This window comes from Corvus brachyrhynchos, unplaced genomic scaffold (genome assembly GCF_000691975.1).
Source record: "Corvus brachyrhynchos isolate BGI_N302 unplaced genomic scaffold, ASM69197v1 scaffold167, whole genome shotgun sequence".
Taxonomy (NCBI): Eukaryota; Metazoa; Chordata; class Aves; order Passeriformes; family Corvidae; genus Corvus; species Corvus brachyrhynchos.
The window spans coordinates 5,568,561-5,592,841 of record NW_008239547.1 but is presented as its reverse complement, the minus strand read 5'-3'; the positions used below and the strand labels follow the sequence as shown (position 1 = coordinate 5,592,841).

The 24,281-nt window shown below is 39.7% G+C and overlaps 1 protein-coding gene across 1 annotated transcript in view; it reads left to right on the top strand.

Moving 5' to 3' along the window:
- Positions 1–24,281, top strand: part of NRP1 (neuropilin 1) — a 113,125-nt gene that overhangs the window by 80,540 nt on the left and 8,304 nt on the right. Inside the window, 6 exon segments of the mRNA XM_008639274.2 lie at positions 1,570–1,714; positions 3,149–3,480; positions 7,979–8,123; positions 11,003–11,107; positions 14,057–14,116; positions 21,255–21,392. Coding sequence (XP_008637496.2) covers positions 1,570–1,714; positions 3,149–3,480; positions 7,979–8,123; positions 11,003–11,107; positions 14,057–14,116; positions 21,255–21,392 — 925 coding nt within the window.

Genomic DNA, 24,281 nt, shown 5'->3' with positions numbered 1-24,281 from the left:
TACAATAACTGACTTGCCCAAAGTCACAAGAGGGGCCAGCGCAGTGGCTGGTATGAGACACGGGGTTTCCTGGCTCTGGATTCTGTAATCTGAACAAATGCTTCTTTCAAAATCAGACCATGCCTGATTTTCATTACCAGCTTCAATTTGTAAACTCTCCAAGAGTGTATTTTACATGAGTTTCTCTTGCACATGCTGTCCTTAATCAGTGAGAACATTTCCTAAACCTGTGTCACTTGTACAAAGGGTTCATTAAAAAAATCAGGTTTCTAAAATGGCAGTATTTTGCTGTTCATCAAGACAAGAAAAAAGTATGCACCATTCTCCCTCCCAGATATTTTAATTCAAATTAAAAGTTTGCAGCTGCAGATCTCAAGGCAGCCGTACGCTAGTGTTGCACGAACTACATATAAGGATCTGTGTGCTTTTGAGAAAAGAGTCATTTTCTCTGTCAGATGCAAACTTTGAGAAAACTACAGCAGGTCCTCACAGAAAAAAAAAAAAATGTTGCTGGAAAGAAATGCAACTCCATTGAAAATCTCTTGGTAGATATGAAACTCTTATCTTAAATTACTTGAGACGTAACTGAGCCTTATGAGTTGACAGCTGTGTGCTGTTGGTCTCCTCTCCAAATTAGTGCAGTTACTGTAAGGAACAAACAGGAAAGTAGGACAGTGTGTGTAAGAAATGGGAGAATCTCCCATAAAAGGAGAGGGGTCTGTATCCATGCAAAACAACAGGAAATTGGTCGCCTCTATGTGAGGAAGAAGCAGGAAACTGAATCACCTTCTTTGGATTGGAACATTGCAAGGTTTCGGCTGTGCTAGGAAGGAGTGTGTCTGCAGGATCCTCAACATGAAAGCACAGCACAATCATGTGCTTCTGGTGGAAGTCTCATTGTTCATCTAATTTGACTGCCAGCCTCGGGGGATGGAGGGAAAATCTTAGAGCCTGCTATACAGATTTTAAATAGACTTCCATCTCAATATGCAAGGAGAAAGAAATTCTGAGAACTTGTTGAAAAGGATTTGAAAACAGGAGGTTAACAAAGCAAGGTTTGCACTATACACTTTGCAAAATCTTAAGCCCAGGGACACCAAAATAATATATGTTTTTATCATAAATCTATATAGGATTTTTATGTGGTCTAATTGAAATCCAAACCTTTAATTTGAGCCTGAGATTCTGTAGCTTTCTGCATCATTCTGCAAGCGTACAAGAAATAAAGCTGCTCTAAGGGCATTGGGGGATTCTTCTAGGACACAGAAGTCCTTGGGTGATGAAGATCGGTGTATGTCATTCCTGCATATAGATCTGGGCATTAGGAATACCATGTTTAGTATCACTGAATACCTTACATCTTCATTTTTCCTCCCCAAAGAAAGCAAACCTGTCTGCAAAAATTGTGTTAGGAGATTAATGGAATAGTTTCCCATCCAAGTCTTTTGTGTCAGCCCCCACAGCCGACCCTAGTTAGACCTCATATCATAACTATCTGTAAAACACAGAACTATAAACACCATTTAAGAGAAAGATTAACAAATATATACTTTTTCTTTCCCCACAAAGGTGTTTCAAGGGAATAGCAATCCCACTGATGTTGTTTACAGACCTTTTGCCAAACCAGTTTTAACACGGTTTGTGCGAATTAGACCTGTGTCTTGGGAAAATGGAGTTTCACTGAGATTTGAAGTTTATGGCTGCAAGATAACAGGTAGGTCTTGGGAAGGATTATGATATCAGGGGAATTTATTGTGCCTATGCTGTGGGATTTATTTTTATGAGTAAAATTCATAATCATGATTTCCACTGTGGTCTGAATGTAGAAATGGTAAAAAAAAAGAAAATAAAACACCACAACCCAAACATCCAGTGTTATCTGAGTGTTTTTCTGACATTATGTTTTACTTTTAAGTACTTTCCTTGCAATTGCTTTACAGCTTCATGCAAAATTCCTGAGATACATGGATATTTTGCAAATTCCCATCTTACTTTTCCCTCCTAACCCTCCAGTCTCACTCTCTCATGTGTGCTATTCATAGGTAGTTCTCAGCAGATTTCTCAAGGAACAAACACATAACTAGGTTTAAAAGCATTGCAAGGTACAAACACTTAGATCTGAAGCCTGTGCAAGTAATGGTGTTTAAAGTCAAGTTCCCAGTCGTGATCAGTATTGTAATGTAATTCTTTTATATCATACAGTTACCTGTCAAAATTTTTTAGATTTTTTTTTGGTTTTTAGAGTTTTAGGTTTTCTATAATTTCTACACAATGGAAGTGCCTTTCTGTGTAATGTAAAAATATGATTTACAGTTGAAAGAAAATGTTAATGATTTATTAGGCTTTACAAATCTAATTTTTCTAGCATAATTTTAGCACTTAATGCGGTTCAATGCCACTAATTTTTAATAGTTCTAGGATAATTTTTTTTCTCTAAAGGTGTTTCTTTAGTCTTGAAAATGTTTCTTAGTACTGGTTTCCATAAAGCAGGAAAATAAGGTTACTGATTTGTTTGTTAGAGAATTCCAAGTTCTATTCTATGAAATCTTTTCAGATTACATGTAGGTAATCAGAACTACTGTTACACTCTGTATTAGAATTCTTCATTCCTTGTTAGCAGGTACTTCTAAATGATCTTTATCTAGGATCATAAAAGAATCAACTATTCTGTGTCACCTGAAAAAGTCTGAGAGACCAAAGAAACGCATTAGGAAAATCTCAAGTGCAACAATATATTGTATTTTAATGTATGAAGATTTCCATTTCTGATGTCACCAAAATTAAGTAATCTGCAACCAGGTTTTGGCTGGTTTTGGAAGTTTTCTCTGAGGAAATATTCACAAATTCAGATGGCCCTGCACTCTTTGCCTTAGCAAGAAGAATAGAAAACAAGAATAGAATAGGATTTTCTGATCCTTTTGGTTCCCACCAAGCCAAAAATACTTGTGGTATTTTGGTACTTCCTGCCAAAACTAGGATGTGCAAGTTTGAACAAATGAAAATTATATACAAATCCAATAGATTATTTTGGATATAAGAAATAAATAAGTAATTTGTTATGATAGTGAATTGACTGATGTGTCCTGTTTCTGTTTTGGCACTTGTTCAGAATAACTATTTAATTTATTTGGGGTTTTTTTCTCTGTAGATTATCCTTGCTCTGGGATGCTGGGTATGGTGTCTGGCCTTATTCCTGACTCTCAGATCACTGCATCTACTCAAGTGGATCGAAACTGGATCCCAGAAAATGCTCGCCTCATAACGAGCCGTTCAGGTTGGGCACTGCCACCAACTACTCATCCGTATACAAATGAATGGCTTCAAATAGACCTTGGTGAGGAAAAAATAGTGAGGGGCATAATTGTCCAAGGAGGCAAGCACCGAGAAAACAAAGTGTTCATGAAAAAATTCAAAATTGGCTACAGCAACAATGGATCCGATTGGAAAATGATCATGGACTCCAGCAAGAAAAAGATTAAGGTAAGGGCAAAAACTGCTCTAAAGAAAAGTTGAATTAGAAAAAAAGCTTTCATTACATTTCTACACACCTCTATCTGACCTTAGAAAAGCCACATAGCTGGGGTGAAGCCAAGTAGGAGGACTCCAAGGGCAGCAGCCCTGAAGGAATGCTGTGGGAGCTGTCCCATGCCTGAGGGCAAGAGCTGGCCTTAAGACATTTGCCTCTCTGGCAGCAAGTTTTGCTTATTCAACAGCTAGTTCAGCCTTGACTCTTGGCAACATTGGTGCCTCTGTGGCCCCCAATTTACTGCAAAATCCCATGCAACGGGATTTAAAAGTCTGCTCTAAAAAACCAAACTCTAAAACTGACAGTGAACAAATTTATTTGAGACAAATTTATTTGAATTACTTTTCTTTTGCTTCTTTTCTGTCAGAGCTATAGAATGAGAATGGTGTTATTCAGCCCAATGGGGTGCCTGTTGAATTTCTGAACTGCCTGTAAATTGCTTTGAGAGTTTCTCAGACTCTCTGTAATGATCTGATCCAAGTCGCTCCAAAAGAAAGTGATGACGTTTTTGTCATGTTATCCCATCCCAAGTGAGAAGTACTATTGTACTGTCTCAAGGGAAGCATCTTGGAGATTGCTTGGGAAGACTTTTATAGAGGAGGACCAAATTAATTGCTGGGTTAGATTCCAAAGAAAAGAAAATGATTGTGGCCCAGAAAAGTTTCTGGGAATGTACCTGTTTTGGCTTGTCTTTGGATGTATGCGCTTCAGAACCTAAATTGCACTGAGGGTTTAGCTTATTTACACCAAATCCCATCTAAGTCTTCCATCCCATTTTGCTATTACTGGTCACAAAGTGCATTTTTGCCTCAAAAGGCACGACTCTTTTTCAGTCCTCCTACCCAGTTCCTTGAGGAAATGAGTAGGCATGCAGCCCTGCTCACAAACTGGTGCTGTAGTACTGGGATGACCAGGGAATCATATACCAAAATGTGCCCTCAAAAGGAAAATCATTGTGGTGCTTGGCAGATGGGAATTCTGAGGTTTGTTCCTTATCTCATCTGTGTTAGTTTGAAAATTAGATGTAAAAGCTGTTTTGCTGTACAGACTCCTCCATTGGAGGAACCTGTGTTTCCTTAAAGGAAAAGCTGAGTGGGCCCATGGATATAGCTTTTCCAGGCACATTTGGTAAATATTGGACTTCATTCTCTCCTGTTTTAATCTCACTGAATATGTCTGCATTTTCTCACTTTTCATCATTTGTTTGGGGGATTAAAACTAAACGGATTCAGCCTTTGCAGTCATCTCCTTTCTCTTGTTACCATGAGTTTTGACTTCATCATAAAGTGTGAAGGGAGTGTAAATCAACAATGGGATTTTACCATTTTCTTTCTAAAATAGATGTTGTTTTGACATGTACTTCTACACTGTGGCTCAACGAGGGAAAAAAATAATGCCATATGTTTTCGAAGCAGCGTGCCGTCTGCTGCATGGCTTTCTGTTTTCTAATACAGGCACTTGCCATGATTGTCAGAAGTTAGCAGTTTGACAAGAAAACTAGTGTGCTAACTAATGCACTGAGCCCATCCTCAGCTTTCATCACCACCAGAAATTAACTTTCAAGATTAATGGAATAGAAAGGGCTGGAATTCAAATCTCTTGTGGAATAATTATAATCCGTCCTAAAAATTCAATATATTTAATAAACTTTCTTCCAAAGCACAAGTCTTCTTTAAAGAGAATAGGATAAATCCCATGATTTTGGAGTCTGAGGAATTTAAAATGTTAGTACTGGAATGTAGTGTTTTTAACTGTAAGTAGAACTGGATGGGACAGGATGCTATAATGAGTCACAGCAGGAACGTCGATTAGAAACAGCCCTGTTATATGAAATGAAACACATCGTTTCACTTGGTTAAAGTCGTGACTTTCAATAAACAAACAACTGCATTTTAGGAAAAGAAAGAGCAGTGACAGGCTAAACATAACAACAAAATATGTCCAAGGGGTGAAACATCACCTTGTTTCTTAGCATGATCTTGTCATTCATGCCTACAGCTGCTTTCGCAAAGATTACCATAACTCCCTCCTCTTTGGCTGACCCAATTTCAGATATTTTTGAGTGTGCAAAATATTTCCCCCTGTAACCTAGCTCAAGCACTCAAAGGAGTGAAAATGACAATCATCAAACAACCATGCAGAACTCTATTTCAAGATCCAATTTGTATTTGTCTAGAGGCAAGCCTACTCCATAAAGTCATCTTTCTCTTTCATACTTCTTTCCTCCTTCCACTTTTTATGGGGGTCAGATGAGTTGTTTGGGGATGGGGAGGGGGTGGTTTGCTGTTGTTTTTGCAGTTCCTCTCATCATTTCTGGTACAAGAAATTTCAGAATATCCTGCCATTTGGAACATCCTTTTAAAATTTTTCTGCAATGTTTATTTTGGTTTTAAAATATGTTAGGCAGATTTTTTTTCTGCTCACCATCTTAGCTTCTCTTTTGTTTAACTATTATTTATTAGAACTTATCTTTGTAGTGAAGTAAAGCAATTTGTGACATAGCCTTTATAAAGGACACTCAAAAAGTGAAGTTTTGCTGTACACTCCTCTCATCTCCCACAAAGAGTATCAGTATGTGTTTTAAATGAACAGTCAAAATTGAATCACAGGCAGCTCTGCTCTACAAAGGACAATGATTCAATGTAATTCTAGATGCCTATTGAATCCTAATGTCTATGTGTCAGTACTTCAGTAGTGATGTCTTTTATAAATCAGTTTTTATTATTATATGTTGCTATTAAGACTACTATTAAAAAAGGGAGCAAGGATTCCTCAGATACATGTGTCTGTCTACTTTTTACACATAAAATGGCATTCATTCTTTCTCATATAGTAGGTAGCTTTTCTGATCATTTGCACTATATTGTTATTCAAATATAATAATATGTAATTCCATGTCAATTAGATCTGACAGGTCCTCTACACATGAATTTGTGACAACTCACTGGCAATACACTGGGTCAACCAGTGCCCTTTGAAGCCACCTCAGAGGTGCAATTTCCCTAGGAAGTAGGAGAAACAGCATTGATGTTGAAATTATTTTTTAGTTTAGTTGTTCACAGTCTCTCATCACCATTGGCTTTTGTGACTGGCACTCTGTAACCAGTGGCCAGAAGGATTGTGGACCATTGGATCATAATGCAGAGGTGCACAGTAAAAACAAGGAAGGCTTTTAGAACTGCACTGAATATACAGGAAGCAATCAGGTTTACCTATGCTGGTTTTCTGCCTCAGGAATTCAGCCAGCTTTTCCCATAGCCTCTGTTTTCTCTGCCCCGGATCAATAGAACGAGTTCATTGCAGGTTTGGTTTTGTTCTCCTCTGAAATGAAGGGCATCTGGTGCTTTCTTCCTGAAGAATGCTTCCGGTTTCACAGCTATGACTTAGAAGTATCTTATGGTAGCACTTCTAATCCCAAATTTGAACTGCAGTTCAGAGATGTTTTTTAGAGTTTTGCCATTTCACTAAATCATGGAAAAGCTGAAAATACTTTTACTTCATTGTTTTCATATTTTGTACTTTAGACATTCCTGTACATGATGTTCTGAAGACATTTTTTCCTATAAAATAGGGTAAAAATAACTGCTTTTGCCTATCTTAGGCTATAAAGCTTTCATGCCAAGGACTGTTTCTTTGTTCAGTTGATTTGTTCTAAGGACTGATCATCTACATGGAGACACTTGAGGTGTTCCTATAAGTACAAATTAGAATGTGTTCTATATGCAAAAGATCACTGAAAAGAGAAACCGAAGGTATCAAACAAACGCCATTGAGAGTTTTATTATGTCTAAAGAACCCAAAGTGCAACTCAGAGAAGAGATTTTTTGTCTGAAATGTACATTTGCCGGCCTGCCTTGCCTGTTGGATTATATTGCAGTTTTGTCAGGAAGCAGCTTTCTTCTCTTTCTTCTAATTCTTCTTCAATAGCAGGCTCACTGGAAGAACTCTTGCAGCTACTGCTCCTGAAGTTTAATTTATGCCTTTTGAAATAGCTACAACTTGTGAAGCTCTGTCACTGGGGGAAATCAGATTGAAATTTTCTCTTGAATAGTTGGATTATTATTGTAACCACTTAAAAGGTGACAGGATCTTCACCTCAGCCATTTTTTTTTCCCTGAGAACTGTTGGAAATGTCACCCAGTTAAACCTCAGAACAGAGCGTCATTTAAAAACATGTCTCATTAAACACTCAGCTCTTGTTATGACCCTGATGGATTGGTTGTTACTGAGTTTATGAAAAATGAAATGCATTACTTTTCCGAGAAGCTTTAACAATGTATTTTCCATTCTCATTTAGGATAGGAATGCCTGACACTTATTAAGCCGTTAGAATCTGGCCTACTGCTCACCTAATTCAAAGGCAGGAGAATGAAGGGAAAAAGATGAGTGTGGAAAATAACTTTTTCTTTTCCTTTTTTTTTTTTAACAAGTAGCATTTTTCATGCTTTGCAGACATTTGAAGGCAACACCAACTATGACACACCTGAACTGCGGACTTTTGAACCTGTATCGACACGATTCATACGCGTGTACCCTGAGAGAGCCACACACGGGGGACTGGGGCTGCGAATGGAGCTGCTGGGCTGTGAACTTGAAGGTAATTGCTCTGCTAGAAGTGAATGCACTTTATTATTTTCATAAATGCATTCTCTACTTGGTCTGCTGCTGAAGACTGCTATGTCTGCACAGGCAGCACATCGGACTCTCGCTTCCATGACTGCCATTAGTGCTGTTTCTTGGCCTATTCAGCTCCTCTCTGCAACATTTGAATATGCCCAAGGCACAATTATTATTCTTTTTCCCATTCCTTTGTTGAATCACAGTGATACTCTACACATGGTTTTCCATTCCCTTAAGCAGCCTTATGATTATACTTTTGAGAATCATAGAGCTATTAGAAGAGAATAAAGACAGGAACTTAAATTTTATGTTACCATGATACAACCCTGGAGGAGATGTTTTCCGAGAATGCAGAGGGAGCTTTGCACTAAATATAGTAATTATGTCCCTCTATCCTTCAAAGACCTGAAAGTCACACCACAAACTGTGGTGGGCAAAGATCACTTGGCTTGACTGTGTCTGTGCTGTTACTTTTGGGGGGTAAAGGGGGCCTCTTTGTTCTTTACTAAGCTTTAATTTTGCAAGAGTATGTAGGAGATGAAAGACCAGGAAAAGCAAAGTTTAGACATTTGTCCTTGGACTGTGACGTGAAGTCAGCTTTGATTTTTGTTATATAAACATAATTATTTAACTTCATAGATAACTACAGATAACACTATGTGAATTTAACAATTTTATCTGGTGAATGATGGTACAGTGGTGCGGCTTACAAACCACACAGCTTAAAAATACACAGAATAACAAACCATAGTATTGGGGGTTTCATATGACACCTCTTACAGAAGTAGCTGAACGAGCTCCCAAGATGAATGGAAACAACTGCTCTACCTCCATTTCTTTCTCACCATTTCTCCCCCAAGAGGGAAGTGTGGGAGGCATTTGCTGTGAGAACTGATGAGTTCTGTGTTGTTTTTTTAGTGAAGGCCAGATTGAATAAGTATGATTTTACTTGGCCCGGAAAGTGGGGAGGTTGGAAATACTTCTTAGTTCCTGCAGGAAGTCCTCATTTCCTGTGGGAATACTTAGTTCCTGCAGACTATTGTGCTGCTTGCTACGAAAAAAGAAAAACCAGCACCTGCCTTATGTAAACTTGCAACCTGTGGGCAAAGTCCTTCAGCCACACGGCTCCTGTAGCCACCCAGACATCCAGGAGTGAGTCCATGGACCACCTTACAAGAATATATTGCTCAGTGAGATGAAGGAGCCTTTGCTTTTAGGCAAACTGGAACAGCAGGTACAATTTTTTTCCCCCTGGGACACATCTTTTCACATTTGTCCTTCTGCTATTGTGCACTTTCGATGTATGCTCACCTGTAGGTCACTCATGGACAGGTGAGGTCAATTCCCATCTGCCTGTGGGAGAAGCATAATAATACTTAATGTATAAATGCATCTTAAGGAGGGAGTTGAATGAAGTCACTTGAGATTTCCTGAGGAAGAAAAGAGTTGAGATGAGAAAAGAAGCATTAGGTTGGCACAGAGAGGAGCAGAAATCAGCTCTCCAGCAGCAATGAGCAAAGGCAAGTTTTGTGTGCTTGAAGCATCCCAGGGGGGCATATATGAAATGATGGCAGAGATGTAGGCAAGCTTGAGGCTATACAGGGACACAAAGATCAAGATAAGAAACTTAACTGGATGTAGAAAGCTAGAGGGATCCCCCTGAGGGGTTTTTATAGCAATGTGGGTTACAAATGTTCTGCATAATTCATAATAGGTACAGAACTGTTTCTTTAACTAGGGATAGATTGAACCTGTAAAGCATAGGTCAAGGTCCTAAAGAGGAATGTTTCATCCCATAATATAGCTACTTCAAAAACTACCACCTCTCCTGAAATTTTCAGGCCAAGAAATCAGTGTATATGATCTTCTGGGGCCAGCAGACACTGAGGGCAGTAGAAGGGAAAAGAAGAATCTGCAAAAGACATACATTATTGCATAGCCTATAATGAGTGAAAAAGATTGCTAATGAAAATAACAGTAGGTGAGAACAGACAAAAGCCTGGATCACATTCGAAGATTATCTAAAGCCAGGGAACTATACGTGCAGCATAAAACATAAACATAGCACCGCGTCTCTGTATTCTGGTTTTCCAGATGTGGTGTGCTTTGCAGATACTGGGCTATAGATGTGTTTTCTGGCATCTTACACAAATCTGAAGCTTTTAACTCTAATAACAAAGTTCAGACTTCTTACTGGTTAGGCAGCAGCTACCGGAAAGTCATCACCAGTGAGAAGCAGGCAGGTGGCCAGGAGGGATGACTGACATCACTGATGTCTTATTTATTTATAACTTCAACAAAAAACAAAAGAAACACCTTCCATGTGTCCTCATTGAGCACAAAGTGATTCCACATCACACTGCCTTCCTGCTGCTGTTACCAGAACTGTGCTCAGACATTTCCTTTCTTGCATGTGCTTTGCAGAGAGGTTTCTTCAGCAATGTGTTGGGTGCTTGAGAATTATCACCCCTCCTGCTCCTCTGCACAGGCCCACTCCCTGGGACTTTGGACAGCAATAAAATTATGGGGTTTCTACCCCATACACAATCCTCCAAGACTCTCACTCTGCCTTGCCAGGCTTTCACTGTTCCATCGGTAGGAACAACAAACAGCCATCAGCCAGTGAATAGAGTCTGGGGCTTTGCTGCCCAGCTCTGCTCAGCCCTTGACCTCAGATATGCCTCAGTGCAGGAGGCAGAACAAAGACCGCCCATTCCAAAGAAGTACTAAGCAACCTGCAAAGTAGAGTTGCTTCGGTCCTCAGACACAACACATGGTGCTCATCAGGATGTTACTTCCAACTGCATGCAGGTTTTCCAGCATATGTTTTAACTGAACAACTGGATTTTGTTTCAGCTCCGACCGCTGTGCCTACTGTTTCCGAAGGCAAGCCCGTGGATGAGTGTGATGATGACCAGGCAAACTGTCACAGTGGCACAGGTGATGACTACCAACTGACAGGTGCAGAAACCATCCTCATTCCATTGCAGCTTCATTGCAGCTCATATCCATCACCACCTTAATGTTTGCACTGATTTAACCACTCAATATTAATGGACATTAGTATGCAGTTTGTATAGTTAGTGCTGTCAAAACATGGGCATCTGCCTTTTACATATGACAATACTTCTGATTGTTTTCTCAGCTATGTAATTTTGAAGCAAATAATAGTGACTAGATGGAAGAGAGGGCAATTTTTTGAGTGGCAATTGTGTCTAATCAAATCTTCTAATCAAACTTTCTCTTACTAAGAAGAAAAGCTGGAAAATACTCTTGAGATTTATTGTCTGAGATTGAAGAACTTGAAATATTGCTTGGTTTACATATAGGCTTCCTACCTAAAACTTATTATAGGACTCAAATCTCATCCCCAAGCCTTTCCCAGGCAGAAACAAAACAGATTTGTTTCATCAAAGCATACTGACACATACTCACACTGCCAGAAATATTTCTATGAGCTTCCCCGCCAACACTGCATTACAGACACAGAGGGGCTGATGTTCTCCAAGCTGCCATCACCAGCAGAAAAATAGGAGGGGGAGATGTAACAAAGACTGCATCTGGAACAGAGAAAGCTTGCTAGGTTTCATATCCTCACGCTTTTGCACAGAATCACTAGTCCTTCTAAGAGAGCTGACACTGCACCTCTACATTTTGATCTCTTCTTGGAGGTCACTTGTTCCACAAATCTCTGTGTCTGTTTGATTAGATCTATACATCTGCAGTAATTGAGCTTGTTTTTAGATGCAGTGACACAAGTTATTTCATCACTGCTCCCTGATGTGCTCATCTAATAAATGTTTATTGCTTCTTATATCCATGACATAAAATAGCATTAAAATCTGGCAATAGCTATCCAAGAGGACATTGGGAAAGCTTAGGTAAGAGATTGGCTTTTTGGAGTGAGCCAAGTAGAACATCAGACAGCAGATACAAACAAAAGTGAAGTTTCAACATCAAACCCTTTCTGAGATTTGCCAATGTATCCTGTAATTGCATGTTGCAAATCATAAATTGAAAAAACAATTCTTGAGTGGAAAAGACAGTGCGCAGTCACTGTCACTGCTTTTCAAGCCAGTGTCCCAGATGAACTTTATTCTATTTGATAACAGCCATGCAGGGAGTCTGATAAAATAGTCTGTATTGTGTTAAGGTAGTTCAGAAAGCTTTCAATGTTACTAAACATTGTAATTCATTTCTTATTCAGAAAAGAAAGAGGCAGGTCAGGAAACATTAGGGCTTCCTACAAAGCCCTACACTGTCTTTCAAAGCCCAGTAGGTAGAGACATATTTCACATAGATGGAGGCTCTGTCAGGGGAAGCAGACAGATCTATGCAAGCACCTTCCATGTTCATAGTCTCTGTGCTTCAAGGAGCTCAGGACTTCACCCCCCTGTCCCTTAGGGAAAGTTTATTGAGAGGAAGAAAAACCTTCTGGCAGTTTCTGCAGGTTTGCTAAGGGGGCAATTTATAATCTCTAAGACAAGGGAACAGCCACCAGCCTTCCTGAGCACCATCTCTTAACTTAACCATTTTCAGTATTAATATTGAAAGTTACTACATTGCCCTCCTACGAAAGTGCAGACACTTAAGTATAATTTATTATTACAACACCTAGCAACCCTAGGCAGTTCATGTCCAGTTGTTCTGGACATTGGAGAAATGCTGCATTGTCCGTACAATGTTACTTACAACAGTAAAATGCACAGAACTGATTTTACCAATAAATTAATTGTAAGCATTCTCTTCTCCCTCCAAAATGCATAGAAGGCAAGTGTGTAAGTCTTGTGGCCCATTGAGGATAGCAGGGCAGTGCAGAGGGGATTTCATGAGTGCCTTGCCCTCTTTCATCCATTCCCAGTGCAAGTGTGGCGCGTGCTCTCGTGGGTGCGACTGTAGAGTCACTTCCCTGACAGCACTTGCACATATGTGAGCACCACAATGAAGCCTCCCTTGCAATTAACTGTAATTGTGCTGTAGGCCAAATTCCTTCCTGCTCTATTTGGACCCCATACAGAGCTACTCTCTTTGCGTGGTTTATAGCATTTCCCATCAGATCATTCTCACAAACATAAAGCCAATACAGCTTGGGCATTCATTCTCATGAGAAGTCATCATATTCGTCCTTTCTATAATGCTTTAAGCACTTGCTTGCTGGAGAAAAGAAAAGAGGAGCCATTGACTGGTAATCAGCACCCCACCGTGCATTTATAATTGTACTAATTTCCTTTTTGTTTCCTTATGAATATGAGGCTTGCTTTAAAAAGTCAAGTATTTTAAAAATATCAATTAGTAAGCCTAGGAGAGGGCCATGACCCCACTCACCTCTTGTTTATCTGCTTGAAGAAAAGGACAAAGGGGAAGTCCTTAATTCTTCCTTCACTTTGAGTCAGAAGTGAAACCTACCTTAGACTAGCTCCTAAAGTGAGGCAATTCCCATGCACCTCTCCTGTGAGCTGGTCTCACAACACAGCTATGAAAACACGTACGGGGAAGCCCCAGTATTACCTCACATCCCTGATATGAGAAACAACAGATCATGGGTAAATGAACAAAATAGTGACTCTTAGGAGGTGCCATAAAGACCATTTGCTCACTTTCCATGTGATTTGGAGCAAATCAGTGTCTATAAACTAAGGACAACCACAGGGATATGGTGAGCATTATTTAGTTGATGTTTGCAAGGACTCCAAAGATACACAGCTTTATTTAATGAAGAGTTCTTGTGTTCTTTTTTGATAAAGTAAACCAGATTTTAATGTCATATTTTCATGCTTAAGCTCACATACTCAGTAACCTACATGTCTAATAGAGACAGTAATATTTCAGGTTTATTATAGGGTATTCCTAATGACTGCTGTGTCCTTTGTTGTGTCACATGTATCATGATATGCATAATTTCTTTTCCAGGTGGGACTACAGTGCTGAATACAGAAAAGCCAACGGTAATTGACAATACATTACAACCAGGTAAAAAAAAGAATCTTATTAAAACCATAATAAATTCCATACCCAAATTTCATGCCAGAGACAAAATAATGAATTGCAGCACTTCCTGACTTACCATTCCTTAAAGTCTCTGAAGTAAAGAAGCATCTGGTCTCTTAGCTCTGTACAGTAAATATTTTATTCCTTTCATCCACATGTAGATACAGCAGAGAACAAGATTTCCTTCTGCATCAGCAAATGCCAAGTGCTGACAAAATTAAACTAACTTAATCACACAGTGCACTGTTTAAATGTGGCATGTCAGTGACACAGTGTGTTTGCAAACTCTGGGAAAACAAAAACAGCCACACAGGCCCACTCACTATTTATATCCATGGTTTTACAAAACTAAGACAAGTAAAGTTTGCCAGTTTTCTCCACCAGGGAGCTGGCAGTTTTACAATATTGTTTTCTAGCAAGTTTTCTTGAAATGGGGTTACATAAACTGCTACCATGAACTTGAAAAGGGAAAACCAAGTTGTCACTGGCAGCAGGTCCTTGTTACTTAATACAATAGCTAGCAGCTTTTAAATTCCTTAGTTTGCTGCTTCCTCAGCTTTCATACCATTTTTTTAATATCCTGTACAATTTACTGAGGGTAGGGGAGAGGATGGATTTGGGCAGAAAACTCGAACTCCGAAAACTCTAAGCACTGGTTAAAAATCCTTTGCATCAATAATTGTGGAGCGGTAAAGAGGTCAGTTTTCAGTTACTCCCATTTCCTCCATTAAAGCACAGTCAGGCACAGTCTTGCAAGTGATTTATTAACAGGGTGGGTAAGTGTTTATCATTGTTTCCTCAACCATGTGACACAATCCACTCTTGCTTCAAGCAAAAGAAAGGGACTAATAATGCAAAAAATTTCCTAAAGGACACTGATGGTGTTGATCTGATTAAGAGATAGAGCTGACTTAGCTCAGATATTGTTCCCACTCTCAGCCTCTGCATTCAGATATTGCAGAAGCCAATGCTTTTACTCTCCTCAAAATTTGTCTCCAGGGTCACCTAGTTGGCTAAGTCAGCATACACTATTTTTACCTCTGCCCTGCTTTCTGAGCAGAGGCAGATTGTGGAGCACCAGCGCAATGAGAAACACAGAAGTGAGCCAGTCCCCCCTCTTGAGACACATCTCCACCTCCTCTTCACAGTTAGTGCTGCTGAAGGGCTGGATGGCTGCTGCTGATCTCACAGTTCTGGAAAGGGGTTGGGGAAGCAGAGGAAGAAAAGACTCTGTGCAGTGGATTAAGAGAAAAACATTTTAATTTTTATGTCCGAAATTATCTGTTAGATTTCTATTTTGATGAGATTAAGGATTTTTTACACTATCTTCTTGCATTTAAACAAATGGCAAATTAAGAAAGTGCCTCTGTGCAGTACAGCTTCACTCTCTCCATAGCAGTGCCAGCTGCTTTGCAGGTTGTGTTTAATCCCCTTGGCTTGGGCAGACTGACTGTTTTTTCAAGATTAAGATATCCTCATTTTCTCTCCTTACTTCCCTGCTGCATCACCTTTTCTTACTCTGTGATGTGCCAATTTTTTTCTCTATTAAAAGAGTTTCTGAGACTCTGTTCAGAGCATGCCAATGTTACTTCCCTGCATTGTGCTGGTAGGAACCGTTTCCTTCCGGGGAATAAGGGACGAGTTCACATCCCAAACTCCAGGCTCCCACATGGCAGCACATTACAAAGATCACAGATAGAGATCAGCCAGATGCTAATAAATAAGAATAAGGTTTCCAGAATTTCCAGTTTAAAATGTAAATGTTTCCAGCTGCCTCATAATCCCTCCCTGAAAACCAGCCAAAAACTCCCAAAAAGGGGCAGACAGAAATTTCCCTCAACATGGGGAAACCCCTCCTGGCATGGAGGTGGTATAAACATTTCCTTCTGCTGAAGGGGCATGGCTGGACCTGAGTGACACAGTGAAGCACACAGAGCAGGGGCTGTGCAGCCGGGAGCAAGTCTGCTCCGTCAGCTACAAATAATGTAGTTTATACTGCCCGTGAAGTTCCAGGGCTGCTTGGGGGCCCCTGGCCCTCAGCTGCCTGAGGATAAGTGCACTCTTTCAGCTCTTCTCAAGCTGAACAAGGTATGAATTTAACACATCAAGGACTGAGCCTTCAGCTTTGGCCTTAATTCCCTTTAAGGCCTGGTTTACCTTAAGATGCTAACGCACCGTGAGGTGAATGATGAGCTCCAAGCCAAGGAGCTGTTCCAGATCAGCTGCAGTTTGCAGGCTCCAGTGGCTAACCCTGCATGAGCTACACAGTGCTAGTGGTGGCCACAGCAGCTTGTGCCACCATGACTGGGGACAGAGATTGACCAGCCCTCTCAGTAGCAGCACCTGCCATGGCACAGGTACTTTGCAATAGGTGCCAGCGCCGTGTACCACTGTCCTGCTGCCTGCATTCCAGCCTGCAAATATCCTAAATCTTGTTATCCCAGACTAACATGCTTGTGTGTGTCAAAGCCTGAGATTATCCTATTCCAACCAGCTTTCATACACTAGGGAAACGGTTAAGAGCAAATAGCTGGAAAGCCTCCGTGTATAAACAAGCTGTTCCATCAAGAAGTCTTTTACAGTTCATTTCAAGGGGACTGAATTAAAAGAAAATCAAAAAGAATCATGATTTCAAACTGCTAAAAATGTTTAAAGGTTTGAATTTATATATATACATATATATATGTTTTAAGAGACTATCTACTTTCCTCCTCAAACTTAAAAAGATGCCTTTTACAAATCCATCTGTCAAGGTAAATACCTCAGTCCTCAGCCCTAAGATTTTCTAACATCTAGTCTTTTTGAACATATCTTTTGCTGTTCTAAAGGATTATTTGAAATGCTTGTCTCTTAGCTATTTACATACAGAGCAAGCTGTTCATTTACATTATGTGCTTTCAGTGTGTTATCTGAGTCCTTTGTAAAGCAGACTGTTCTGAGAAGTACCTTGTTTTTCACACATATAATAGCTATTTCAGAAAAATATAACTAAGAAATCCTGAAGTTAAAATCTATGCTAAGAAATAATTTAAAGGTATAATAGGTCTGATTCTCATTTATGCTGGAGCAACGAAGCAACTTCGTATCAGTAAAGGGATATTAAGGCAGTTAAATTATCATTTACTATCCTTTAAGGTAATTCTGTGCTGCCAGCATAAGTGGTATAAAAAGGTGAAATGCAAATACAAATCAGACCAAATATACTGCTTTGAAGTGGTCCAAATTATGTTTGTAATTTCCTATTTTAATGTTGATTTACCCTTTGGCAAGAGCATCTTAGAGAGCACTTTCATAGCATCTTTAATGCCATCATGCTTCTTCTTGCCTCTTGTTGGAGGTGTTATAAAAATACGTCAAAGTCTGTGGGCCAAAAAAGATTAATGGACTCACAAGAAACTCACTCAACTAGATTTTCAAATTACTTTCTTGTTCATGTGCAGTAATGGTCCCAGCTGTGAGCAAGATGCGGTCAAAAAGTACAGCTGTTGGTTATTCTTTGAGAGGATAAATCTGTTTTAATTCAGTATCACATACCCTACATTTTGAAAAAGGCATATGGGATTTCGTCACACCTCCCTCTCAGATTCTCATCTGAGCTGCTGCTATTTGGTTACATAATAGCTGGTTTTCTTTGTCCTCTCAATACACACAAACCCTGAGATCAATCACCTATTGGCAGGAGAATTGTCCTAGCATGGGAATGGGCCAGCGCTGCAGAGGGAGCCCAACAATTGCTACTCGTCCCTAGTTTCCTTCCTTCCACCAGAGCTGCCAAGCTATAGTTCAAGGACAAAGAAGAGGACAGATTGCCTGGAGCTTGCTGTGAGCTACTGTATCAGCCCCCTGGGACATTTAATAGAAGGGCTGAACTAGTCTGTCTTTTCTGGGGCAGATCCATTGTCCATACTGAGCCATAATGAACCTATCCTGATGCTACAAGTGTCCATTATTAATTGGTTAGCAGGCCTATTTTTCCTTTTTTATGGGTCCCTGGGAGAAGCACTGGAAGAGACATAAGAATAGGCAATAAGAGATGGCATGTTTAAGAAGCTCATAAAATAAGAACACTCTGAAATGCCTTGCCTTTGACCTTCAATCCCATTGCTGTGATTGTCTAAGGAATATAGTAACACAATAACTTTTGAGAAAGCAATAGGAACCTAGCAAGAAACCAGCTAACTGCATGCAGGTTGCTGGTCAAATTCTCCTCAGTTTCAGTGGATTCGACTTCTGCGTGGAAAACAAGTTCATTTTTATGCTACACCATGCTGTCTCTGAGTCTGAAGCCAAGGAACGCAGGCATGGCCAAAGCATATCAGACTTAGGCTGTTTGCCAATTTCCTGGACTATATATTTCAAATGAAAGTGTAAGAAAGTATTTATTAGATGGAGCTGTGAAATTTAGCTCTGTTTTGAAATTCTCCTTCTGATCCCAGTGGTCAGAACTGTCTTCAGAGCATGAAGTAAAAGGCTTTTGTCACTTCCTGCACTTTAGAATTAAAAATTAAATTCTGGATATTTTCCTTATTCATGTCAGTGTCCAGTTCTCTTTGAATTGTGTTCAATCTTAACAGCATTCAGGGGAGCAAGTACCACTCACATCATATGAGAAATCTTTCCTTTGATCCACATTGAACACTGGGTATCTCACATTGCTTAGGCTGTGAAATGGAGAAAACAGAATATTGTTCTGTTCTGAGTCTCTGGATTCATCACTCCGTTACATACTTCTCCTGTGTATTCTGCTATTTATTCAGAGTTGAGCAATACCAGTCCTGTCAATGTCTTTGTGCTACATGCTCATTTATGCTATGTGGTATCTTCAGATAGATGTGATCTATCTACCACTTTGCCTTTCTTCTACCACTTTCTTCTGTGGTTTGAATACCACACAGGCTATCACCACTTTGCGTAATATAATCCTTCGGGATTAATAAGATTAATTTTGTTCTACATTTTCTAAAACCTTTTCTAAAGTTCTCTCATGGCTCTGATGTCAAAGCCATGCAATATAGCTCTCCCTAGGCCTTCTTGACAATGAAAGGCTATTTTTCACAATCTTAAAACCCTTTAATTCACTGCAATGTCACTTAGTTTCTTGAAAAACCCTCCTTGATTTTCAGATGTCCCCTTTTGGGAAAGATGTCTTTGATCATGTCCCCATTGCCTAGAAAAAATACCCCATATACTGAAGAAAGAGACATAATGGATTGCCTTTCTGCACTCATGGGTGCATAAAGTGAGTTCTGCTTCTTCAACATTTTGAGCCCAAAGAGATAATTCCCCACAATCTGCTTTTTTCCTAGAAAGGGCTAGGGTGCTCCAGGAAACATCTTTCCTCCACACTGAATTCCTGTGCCAGACAATATCTGTTGAATTCATTTGTTCCCAACTAGGATACTGCATTCGTGACAATGTGGAGTAGACCCCTCTGGAGGCCAGCAGGAGAGAGGGGGGAGGCAGACGGGATGGGGAGGATGAAAGAAAGGAGTGAAGAATGAGGGCTCAGTGCAGAGAGACACCGCAGCACAGCCAAAGCACTGACAGGCGGAGCATAGGGGCAGGAGCTGCCATAGACTCAGACCTCTCTGCTGACAGAATGAAATTTTCTAGGTGCCAGAGGGGAGAGGGCACAGTGGCCGCAATGCAGGAATCCAGTGAGTTGAGAAAAAACTATGTCTGAGAGCAAGGGCCTGCCAAACAAGGACACAGCAGGCAAGGAGAGAATGATAGATGAACCCTTCTTATATCCATTCTGCCTCAACCTACTCACCTGAGGTTTTCTGTTGTTAAAACTATTATTCTAGTTTGCCTTCCATTAAAATCTGAGTTGTGAGTTCAAAAGCCTTACCAGTCTTCCCCGGCAGCTCAGGACATGGAGGACGTCTTTGCCTTTTCAGACTGGAAGTACTCCACCTCAAAGGTCTGGCCAACTGCAGGTCTCAACACACTTCCCATATTTCTTGTTATGTTCCCACAATAAACAAGCACATTCTAAGGGTTGCATTATCTTTCCTGGCTTTTTTATTAATAATGGGCAAGAAACACAATTTTTCCCCCAGAGCTGATATTGATGGGAGCATAGAGTACTTTGTTCTTAGTTCATACTTGCACAAAGCATCTCATTAAAGTAAACCTAAGTTATTCCTTTAATAAGGCGTGAGTCATGCCTGAGAAAAGACTCCAGGATTTGGTTCACATTGCTGTTGGGAGGGTATTGGTCTACTGGGAGTTGTCATTGCTCAAGGTGAGATAAAAGTTCGTACCAATGGGGTAGGAACCAAATGCTCAAAAGATTTCAAACTGCTTCTGAAAATAAGAAATGCAAAGGATTTATATGCTATCTTTGTATATCTTTCCATTGAAATTCCAAGTTATATTGAAGAAAATAAGCTACTATGTATTAAACCTTTGGGCAGAATTGAAAAGAAGCTGAAAACAAGATATGATCTCATCCTGACCATAATACCAGACTTCCCTTATTTTACACAGGGCTTGTTTTGAAGCTTATTTTGAGTTCATTTGGCAATCAGCCACATTTGTCCCTTTTCCCTCTCAATTTGTCCATTTCAATGCTGCCATCTTGTGGGCCTACTTAACTGTCTGGAAGATGCTGAAAAAAGTTCCATATTGAAGCCAAGAACTATAGACTTCACAGAAATCCTTTCCTGCCAAGGACATTCCATTAATGTTTCTGGTTGTTCTTATTTTTGTCCAAATCTCATTATGAGTTGCAAAATGTGGAACCATTACAGTGTAAAGAGATATTGGCAACCAGAAAATATATCTGATAAGTAAGCCACAGCTTTCTGTATGAGTCTTATATGTTGCAACATGGTTATCAGATAAAGCAGGCAAATCAGAGGAATTAATCTAACCACACAAAAAAACCAAAAAAAAAAACCAAAAAATGGGTCATAAAGAGACAAGAAGCAACCACATCATTTACAAAAAATAGTGATTTTTCATCTGTTTCCCAGGAGGGCTGCTTTTGCTATGGCTTCTCACAGTTTCAGGAAAGAATGGTTCTGTTAATGGTCAAATGAAGTTTTGAAGTACAAAATCTGAATTATGCAATTAATAATCCCATCATTCCCCCTTTTTCCCTCTTCCCTTGCAGAGATGCCACTATACAATTTCAACTGTGCCTTTGGCTGGGGATCCCAAAAGACTTTGTGCCACTGGGAGCATGACAACCAGGTGGATTTAAGGTGGGCAATCCTGACCAGCAAAACTGGGCCAATTCAAGACCACACAGGTAATCATGAGTTCATGATGTAGCCATTTTACATGGGACAAGATTGTTCTGTTTAATACCAATGTCTTCCAAAATCACAGGAGATTGAATTATACCTAAAATACATGAAGTCACAAAGATGGTTCTCCAGTAAACCTAATCCATTATAGGTAATCACAACTGACTGTAATTGTCCTTTCTGTTGGGCAATAAAGATTGTTTCTTGTCAGGAGCTGAAGATATTCCCTTCCCCTGACTTGCCTTTGGATAATCATCACCAGGGGTAGAAAAATATCTGAATGACCAAATATTTTGCAAGTATCGCTGACCAACTAATACAGTTGGTCAGTTAATGAACAAACCTCACATTATTCCTGTTTGTAGTTACAGGGACAACCCACCACAGAAAAGTATTGTATGCAAGTGAAACTTCCCAGATATGTGTGTTACCACGCCCTTGTCCTTTCCAGAAGGAGATGGAGGTTATAGCCATCCTCTGCTCACAAACAGTTTTCAAGAAATATCACCCTGGGGAATTGATTGGTTTGTTTTGCAGTAACTAACTCATAGCTCAGCATAATTAGGCAATAAATTTGCTGCAGGCTAGTGGAGAAGGGAGGGCACTGTGTGACCTGCACAGCCTCTCACTTTAGTGTTCTCCCTTGCATATGTACAGATTAATCAAATGGGTTGAGATGAATCCCCCTTCCCACTTCTGCTACCCTTTGCTTAATGAGAATGACAAGGAAATTAGACAAAATTGGACTTTTTAAATTCTGAGACACTTTCAATTGAATCTTAAGACAAGTACAGTAGTTTCAGGGGAAAAAAAACTTGTAATACTTTGACTATAAATGGCATTGTACAAATAAATGGCATCAAATTAACTAAATGCAGTTAGCTGAAGTGAAGGCTGTAATGGTGGAAAAATTGATGTAGAGTAAAGTGAAATGGCTCAGTAGGATCTGACATTGAAAGGAGGTTAAAAGCTATGTTAGCCAGAGACTGACAAAATCTAAAAGGCATGCATAAGTAAAGCTCTAATTAAGACAATGAAGACAGAGTTCCTGACCTGGCACTGCAATAATATTCTGAAAATGAGAGCTATCTGCACTTTGCCATCAAGGATTATAGAGAGAGAACCTGTCTTCAATCAGGAGATGAAGAAATTATATTCTTCAAATGAGATTTTGTTGTTTCCACTGGGCCCTGCTAGCGCAGAAAACTTATTTGTTCCATAAGCTTTAGCTTTAGTAAATCTTACAGGCAGACCCTTTTTCTCCTACTGCGCTAACTTTCAATATTTTCCAAAATTTTCTTTGAACTCTAAGAGCACCTTCACCTGCCAGGTTTGCCATTCGCCTGCCAGCAGGCACAGAGTGAGTGGGGTGGATGTGCGTGCAGACCATGAGCAGTCTGAATGACATTGATGTCCCAAACAAACCCTCGGCTGCAAAACGAGGCCACCCTATGTATTGGGAGAACCCCAGTGAGCAACTCCCAGGCATATCTTTCACTCAGATACATGTGTAAAGCTGAAAAAAATACACAGACAATCTTCAACAGCAATTGTTTGAGGACAGCAGGATACACTGGTTGTCACTTCAAGTTATATATCTTGTGATGAAATCTGGCCAGTGTTAGGTCTTCCAACTCAGACAGCCATTCTAATGCTGTGATTATTTTCCTTTTTTCCTCCCTCTGGATTTCCCTATTACCATTCTTTGATGAGATTTGCACATGTTGTGCTGCTTTGCACAGATGGCACTGCAGAAAGACAGAAAAAAAGAAAAGAAAAAAAAGCCTAATTTTTTTTTTTACAATTTAACTTCGTCTTCTCCTATAAAATTTTTTGGCATGCATATTGGGCAGGATACCTCTAACTGCTCAAGAAAGATCCAAACAAAAGAAAACACCTTTGTCTCATGTTAGAAGAAATACTTTCCTGTTTATTTATTAGGTCTTTATTGGGTTTAACCCACTCCTCTTTGTTCCTGGTTCCCCTCTCACTACTCTGTCCTTCTTATGCTTACCAGAGTAGCAATGCTCATCTTCCTGTCATCATTGGTGCAGGACTAGACCACTGCAATTGAGCAAGTCTCAATTATACATTATTTCACATAAAATTCAAGAATGTCATGTATAGGCAAAGACCAATGCTGATAAAACACCACCCTTCCAAAACATCTTCTTTTGCCTCTTTTTAATTTTCTTTAAGTGTTGGTATAAACAGTGATATGTATACTTATTTCAGCAATATTAGAGAAATAGTATTTCTTGTTATTACTTTTATCCTTCCTACACTTAAATAATAACTTTGTACCAATGTCAATAAATGCTGACTCCACCCTTTTCTGTGAGTGCAATGCACATCCAATCTATTCTTACACACACCAGGATGAACTTTGTGTTTTTCCACCATGACTCTCTGAAAAGACACTGTTCAAAAGCTGACTGGAATGGATGTGTGCCTGATGTAAATCAGAAGCACTTCTCTATAGTCAGTATCTTACTTAGCAATTTTCTGTTACCAAACTAATCACACTCTCACATGCTTCTCTCTCAGCATGATTAAGAAAGTAATTTTCCAAGTTAAGGGTATTAGGTGTTCAGATTTCAATGTGTATAAATCCATTACGCCCTTGAGAAAGTACCAGCTATAATCTTACCCTTTCAGGAAAGGGCTCACAAATATATAGAGCCCAATATATTGTTACAAAAATCAAGGGCATAACTCTGACACCATCTGTGACAATGCTCAGCCTCTATTTGGGAACACTCTTTAGATCTCAGTTCCTGATCTCTGACCATGGCTGTTCAAATCCATTTCACCCTTCAGTGTTCTTCCCATTCTAATCTTGCCCCTTGAGCACAGATTACTTCAAACTGAAGTTTGTTTTTTTTTTTTTT